At 38.6% G+C, this 7,452-nt stretch overlaps 1 protein-coding gene and 1 pseudogene across 1 annotated transcript in view; one reads left to right on the top strand and one right to left on the bottom strand.

Annotated features, from left to right (window-relative positions):
• The first annotated feature begins 2,380 nt into the window (after positions 1-2,380).
• LOC121793023 lies at positions 2,381-6,083 on the top strand (annotated as a pseudogene).
• A 1,090-nt stretch (positions 6,084-7,173) lies between these two features.
• LOC121793022 (cinnamoyl-CoA reductase-like SNL6) overlaps positions 7,174-7,452 on the bottom strand; it is a 21,011-nt gene continuing 20,732 nt past the window's right edge. Inside the window, exon 5 of the mRNA XM_042191210.1 lies at positions 7,174-7,434. Within this exon, the coding sequence (XP_042047144.1) occupies positions 7,430-7,434 (5 nt within the window). The 3' untranslated portion in view covers positions 7,174-7,429. The remainder of the gene's footprint in view (positions 7,435-7,452) is intronic.

Below are 7,452 nucleotides of genomic sequence, written 5' to 3'. Positions count from 1 at the left end.
TTCCCACAGACGGCGCCAGTGATGAATCCGCGAATTATTGATGATGATGAATGCTCGTAAAAATAAATTACGACACGGTGAATTTACGTGGTTCGATTTACTGAAGTAAATCTACGTCCACGGGAAGAAGGGAGGGCAAGATTGTATTGCTTGATCTGGGATTACAGCTTACAACACAGACTTGCTATATGCTTTTATCTCTAGAGAGCTTAACCCTTTTCTATCTGATCTAAGTTCTATTTATACATTGAACTAAGGTCGTGGTTTGCAGCCCCACTAACAAGATCGTGGGTGAGCAATAACTGCTCAATAACTGCTTCGTACCACTAAATAGATCGTTGGGTATAGCGGAGGTCGTGGAGGCCTTTCATGAGTCCACTAACTCCTAGTTCGGTCGAATGCTGAGACCGAACTGCTGGACTTTACCGATCAGCTCTTGCCGATCTGAGAGGAGAGCTTGACTGGTCGGCTTTTACCGAGCTTGTAGGCTGAGTCCGAACTCTTTGGTCGTGCCGAAACTCTTTGGTGCCGAACAGATACTCTTTCTTGGGCTCTGGGCTGATGGGCGTCACTGTTTATTGGGCTTGCCATTAGGGTTTAGTTCGTACCCCCATCAATTAGTAACATACTTTTTTCTTGAATTTTATTCCAAGTTATTAATAGCACATCTTACCTCAATTAATTATGTCTTCTCCAACAAAACTTTCCAAATTAAACCAAATAAATCCACACATTAATCTCAATTTCACAATAAACAAAAGAAAATGTTCATTCTTGATTAAAAGTTTCTCTCTTAATAAAGTCTAAAAATTGAATCTTGAAGCATAGTGGAGTAGTATAAGATTTTCTTTCTTTTTCTTGAATTTATTCCTATCTCAATAAACATCAATCGAAAACATTTAATTATGTCTTTTATAACAAAACTTCCAATGAAAACTTACTCCACATATTAATCATAACCTTGACATACAAACTTTGCAAAATGTCATAAAAACCCACAAAGTTTGGACAATTTTTTATTAATCACACAACTTATAAAAATGTGTACTATTAAACAACATACTATGTGCATGAGACGAACAACTGACCACCTACACTTGTAGAATAAATATACACAATACTAGTACTAGTATATACTAAGATCACACGTCTCTTAGTCGACACGAGATTTTTAGAAGTTGTTTGCTAATTTTGTTAATTGGAAAGATAAAGAGTAGGTATATATACTAAATGGGGAGAAAATAAGAGTTGAATATTCAATAGGAGAGAGTATTAATCGAAGAGAGAAAGTTACCAAAAATAGAAATGTGTCATCTTGGTTGTGACAACTAAAAATGAAAATGTGTCATCTTAATTGGGATGAAGAGAGTAGTACTTAAAAATTTAAATTGTTGAAGGGCTCAAGTGACTGACTGAGTGTAATTAAGCAGTCGAGCATTTCTATCAAGTACTCCCTTCGTTCTTTGTTAATAGAGACATTTCTTTAAAGCATGAAGTTTAAGAATAGTGTGTGTAAATGGATAGTCAAAAAAGTAAAAGAGAATAAAGTAAGAGAGAGAATTACTTTTTGCTAAAAATAGAAATGACTCAATTAACTTAGAACTTTACTCTATTAACATGGAACTGGGGGAGTATAAAATTATAAAAGAGTAATTGATATTGACTATTCCATTATACTCTCTTTGTCTCATAATAGATGTCATACTTTTTTTTAGTTCCACAAAAAAATGTCACATTTTTTTGAAAAATATTATCTCTTCTCAACAGTATTATATGTCTTACTTCATTATTTCTTCATTTTAACTAATATTTATTATCATTTTTATAAAAAAAAAGTGGGCAAAAGTGATTGGCACTTCTAAAATAGGACGGAGGGAGTATGTTCTAAAATTTTATGATATTAGCAAAGTATGATACTCCCAACGTCCACGAATAGGAGTCTCATTTCTACCCGGCACGAGTTTTAAGAAATGTTAAGAAAAGTGGGTGGAAAAAAGTTAGTTGAATATGTGTCCCACTTATATATATTAGTTTTAAATGATATTTGAGTGAAATGAGTTGGTGGAATGTGAGGCCTTTTTACCATTTATGGTAATTATGATCCGGGACTCCTATTCGCGGACGGACAAAAATGGAAAAACGGGACTCCTATTCGCGGACGGAGGGAGTATCTATTATAGGAATAAGTAAATTTAATATTAGGTACTAGTAATTATTTCGAAAGTTGTGAGATTCACCATATATAATCAAATTTAGTGGTTTTCAAACATTTTTTTCAAGGAAACAATTTTCAATCTTGCAAGTTTATCTACTTCATGAGAGTTCTCCGTCAACCTTCTTTTTAGTTTTAAAAAAGCAGATTCACAGTCTCTCTCTTCGTTTTGTCTTTCACAGTTTATCTAACCTGAGACCAGCTTTGCAATGGAGGAAAAGCAGGGGTAATATGGTAATTCCACGTCTAATTAAAGATGGTAGAGAAAAAATAAAAGAGAAAGAGCAGCGGTTGTTTGATTCAATCTGCGACAAGAACACCCCAACTCAAATCCACCTCCCCAAATATTTCCATTCCCATTTTTTTTAATTTACTTTTTTCTTTCCTATTATCACTCTGTGGTAACTCCAGTCCAAGTACAGATTTTGGATTCAGGTTTATTCCCAGAGTATGGAGTCATAATTTTCACTTCTCTTCTCTTCCCTTCCACGATGTCGACATTATAGATAAACCCCAGTTTCTAATCTTTTTGAAGGAATTGCAGCAATAGATTCTCGATTTTGCGCCATGTCTGCTAAATCGAAGTAAGCGTAGCTCTACTTTTGTGGTGGATCTGATGATTTGATTTTTGTGTGTTTGAATTTCGTTTTTAGAACATAATTGAATCTGACATTTTCGTGTTTGGTGATCAGATATGTGTTTATTGAGAAGAAAAACACACATTGGAGCTAGAAATTGTTACTTTAATTTCTTGTTTTTGGAATTTGTATAGTATCCTGTTTATTTTATTTAGGTTTTATGCTTCAATTTTTTTGGGTGGATTTGCTGTAGAAATGGAATTCACAGAGAATATTCTTTATTTGGGATTTTGGATTATAGTAGTATTTTTGTGAAATTGGATTTCATGCCTGAATTGTGCAATGAATAGTGCATTTGTGGATCTTGCATTTTTAGCTATAGTTAGAAAATTTAAAGTTGAAACAGTTGAAGAATTTCTGATTTGTGTAGATCTAGCTTATCTGGAACTCCAAATGCTAAAGGATCACCGGCAACTCCTCGAATCAGCAGGGGAGTTGCTAGGCCTAGTGGAGAAGCGATTTCCTCGTTGCAAAATGGCCGCCTCTCCATGGATCGATCCCCGGGATCAGTCACGCCCAAGGCTAAAATGGAGAGGATGTCCCCTAAGCCCAGCACCCCAACTGATGTAAGCCGAAGCAACTATGTTTTAAATGTGTAGTTGCATTGTGCTGATCTTGTGTTTCATGTCAGAGAAAGCCAACACGTATGGTGAGGCCGTCTTCGGAGCTTCAGGTGGAGCTGAGTCAAGCGCAGGAGGAGCTGAAGAAGGCGAATGAGAAGTTGGATTCAGTCGAGAAGGAAAAGGCGAGGGCTCTTGATGAGGTGAAGGAAGCCCAGAGATTGTGTGATGAGGCGAACAAGAAGATTGAGGAAGCTCTGCAGGCTCAGAAACGAGCGGAGGAGAATTCTGAGATTGAGAAATTTCGGGCGCTTGAGATGGAGCAGGTGGGGTTTGGGGCGAATCACGTGAAGGAAGATGAATGGCGGAAGGAGTTGGAGGATGTGAGGAGCCAGCATGCCGTGGATGTGGCTGCGCTGCTGTCTGCGACTCAGGAGCTTCAGAAGTTGAAGCAAGAACTGTCGATGACGTCTGCTGCGAAGAACCAGGCACTGAGCCATGCTGACGATGCAACAAAAATAGCTGAGATTCATGCGGAGAAGGTCGAGGTTCTGTCTGCTGAAGTGATCCGCTTGAAATCTGAGCTTGAGTCGAGGGTGGAGATGCAGGCCGTTGAGAACAACGAATTGGTGTCAGGTTTAGAGTTGGAGATGCATTCTCTTAGACAAGAACTTGAACAAGCGAAGCTTTTTGAGGAGGAATTGACCCGGAAAGAGGCAGCAATGGAGCAACTCAATGTTGATCTCGAGGCTTGGAAGATGTCTGAGTGTTATGCGCATAATCTAGTGACGGAGCTTCATCAACGAGTCGAGGAGCTAGTGTCTCAGGCTGAGCAAGCACGTGAATCAGAAAAGTTGGCTTCAGAATCTCTTGGAACCGCTGTGAAGAAACTAGAAGAGAATAATGAACAGCTGCATGAAGCAAAGTCTGAAACCAAGGTGCTTAAGGAGAAGCTCGGTTTGTTGGAGTTCTCGAGCGATAGACAGAAAGGTGACTTGGAGGAAACTGAGCGTAGTCTTCAGCGAGCTATTGAAGAATCTTCTGAACTGGTGAAGAAGGTTGAAGTGCTCGAGTCTGAACTCGAAGTCGCAAGAGAAATGAGAAGCATTGCATTGAACAACGAAAACATCGCTGCTGCTAGCCTAGAAACACTGTTAGAAGAGAAGAGCAAACTCGCTAAAGAGCTGGAAACATCCAGAGACGAAGAGGAGAAAAGCAAGAAGGCGTTGGAGAGTTTGGCATCAGCATTGCACGATGTCTCTTCGGAAGCAAGAGACGTGAAGGAAAAGCTAATCTCTAGTAAAGCTGAGAAAGAGAGTTACGAAAGAGAAATAGAGGATCTGAAACTGTCTCTGAACTCAACGAATGAGAAGTATGAAAGTATTATCAATGATGCAAGAAAACAGATTGATGCTCTTACTGATTCAGTCGAGGAGTTGAGGAACGATTGTGGTAACTTGAAGGCCGAGTTGGAGCAGAAGGAGCTAAACTTGGTGAATACCACGAGGAAATCTGAAGAGGAGAAGTCCTACATGGGAAACGAAATAAATAGGCTGATGGATTCAGTTGAACAGTCGAAGCACGATTATGGTATCTTGGAGGCGAGTTGGAGCAGAAAGATCAAGATTTGGTGAGCTCTGTTAGAAAGTTTGAGGAAGAGAAATCCCATATGGAAAAAGAAATGAGCAGGCTGATTAAATTGCTTGAACAATCGAATCTTGATTATGATAGTTTGAAGGCCGAGTATGAGCAAAGGAGGGTAGATATGGCGAACTCAGTGAAGCAGTCTGAAGAAGAGAATGTTAGCATGAAAAACGAAGTAAGCCGGCTGGTTAGCTTGCTAAAACTGGCGGAGGAAGAGTCGTCTGTTACGAGAGAGGAGATAGGGCGGTTGAATAAGTCCTTCAGCGAAGCTGATTCAGAGGCGACGTACCTAAAGCATGTACATGGCGAAGCGAAGGAGGAGAATGCGAGGCTGAAAGAGTGTTTAAATGATATGGAAGGCCGACTGCAGAGAATTCTTGCGGAGAATGAGGATCTGCGCAGAAGGGAAGCAGCATCTCAGGAAAAAGCCGAGGAGCTATCCAAGTCGCTCGAAGAAGCTCTGGCCAAGCAGGAGGAGAAAGAAAGTGGCGACCTGACGGACTGTGAGAAGGACTATGATATGCTTCCGAAAGTGGTAGAATTCTCCGAACCAAATGGTACGAGAGACGTGAGGCGTGCAGCGAGCCCCGGTCTCAACCAAACGAGCTGCCTGTCAAGGAGAAGCAGCAAGCTGAAGCTAACGAAGTCGAGAACTCGAATGGGAAATTAAAAGATGGCGAACAAAACGCAGAATCCACAGAAGTCGACCTCAAGATGTGGGAAAGCTGCAAGATCGACGCGAAGGACTTCTCTCCCGGGAGAGAAACGGAGCAAGAATCGTTCGAGGATGAGCTAGACCCGAATGGGCAAGGCGCTGATTTGTATGATCACGTTAATGAGGCAGTGTCGGGTGATAGCGCGGGAACAATGGGAGCCCACCTTCGAAGTCAGGCAGTCAGAAGAAGAAGAAGCCTTTGCTGCAGAAGTTTGGAAGCCTGCTGAAGAAGAAGGGTAGTAGCAATCACAAGTGATAGCAGACTTATATTATATCTCTGTTTTAGGGAGGTACAGTGAATATTTTTCCACGTGCAATATGAATTTGCTTTTGGTCATTTGCTTCATTTTTTGGTTCCAATATTACCCCTCTTATTATAGGTTTGTCCTGAAAACTTGAAACTGGAGATTTGTATCATCATCTTTAGCATATCATTTGTCTGACAATGTAATGTGATTTATGTTGTGGAGATACCCCTTGTCTTACTTGCGAATCATTGTGTGCCGTGATTTCTGGTCGAACCGTCTTACCAAATGAGTACGTACATTAGTGTAGATTGACATTAGAAAGTAGCATAATGATCTTTTTTACGTACATGGTGGCTTTATATAAGTTTTGCGTGTTACCACTGTCATCTCAGTGCTACATCCGATTAAATACACTTAGATATGTATCAATTGATCATGTTTGTTTGCCTTATTGAACTTTGTTATTGGGATGATTTATTGTCTTTGGAGCTGAAAGGTATGCTGCATTTCTTAATGAGCACCATTAGTATGTAGTACTATTTTCGTTTAATCCACGTCAGCATTAGTTTCGTTTTATCCCTTCAATTTACTTTTAATACCTTAAAAGTCATTATTAATATAAATTTTTTTTATTAATAATGTCATTAATTTTGCAAGTTATAAAAACAAAGCTAGAAGTTCACATTCTCCCTAACTTCAAAAATATGAATGAAAGAACAAATCGAATTTTACGCTATATTTTAAAATTTATTTCGACAATATTAGCATTAAATTAAATGAGTTAAAAAAATGTCAACGTGGACTAAATAGAGAATGGTGCTCACGTAAAGTATAAAGCATTACATTACTCTGCATTTATATATGGATTACACATGCTACTTCTTATGAAATAAACAAGATGTATAGGAGTATAATGATGCTATACTAATCATGACACACCTACACTCATCCAAGTATAATTGTATATCTATTTCATCAGGTGTAGCATATCATATGACCTTTTAATTGTGGCCAAGTTTTTTATTTATAAATTTGATTAATAATGGTTTTCCATTTAGTTACGAGATTACTCGACCTCTGACTTATTGAATAGAAAAAAAAGAAGCGTCTAATAAACTAAACTAGGTTTCAAAGTCCGAAATGGCCAAGTTCAATGTAGGGAATAATCTCATGATATTAACCACTTTACACTTTTGTTTTGCTAGGTTCAAAGAATCACATCACATTCATACATAGGGAACACTATTTTAGTTTGAGCTAGAAAATACTCTAAGATTATCTAAGACTTTAATTTTTTTTTTCATTTTTACTGAACATTGCAATGTACAATGCCAGTGCATCATCTCCTTTCTTGCAAACTGTCCATACATTTCCTCTATTCCCTCTAACAAAACAATCAATCAATCGACTCATTAATCTTTGCTTGTGACTTGTA

This window comes from Salvia splendens, chromosome 2, assembly GCF_004379255.2.
Source record: "Salvia splendens isolate huo1 chromosome 2, SspV2, whole genome shotgun sequence".
Classification (NCBI taxonomy): Eukaryota; Viridiplantae; Streptophyta; class Magnoliopsida; order Lamiales; family Lamiaceae; genus Salvia; species Salvia splendens.
This window is presented reverse-complemented; position numbering and strand designations above follow the sequence as displayed.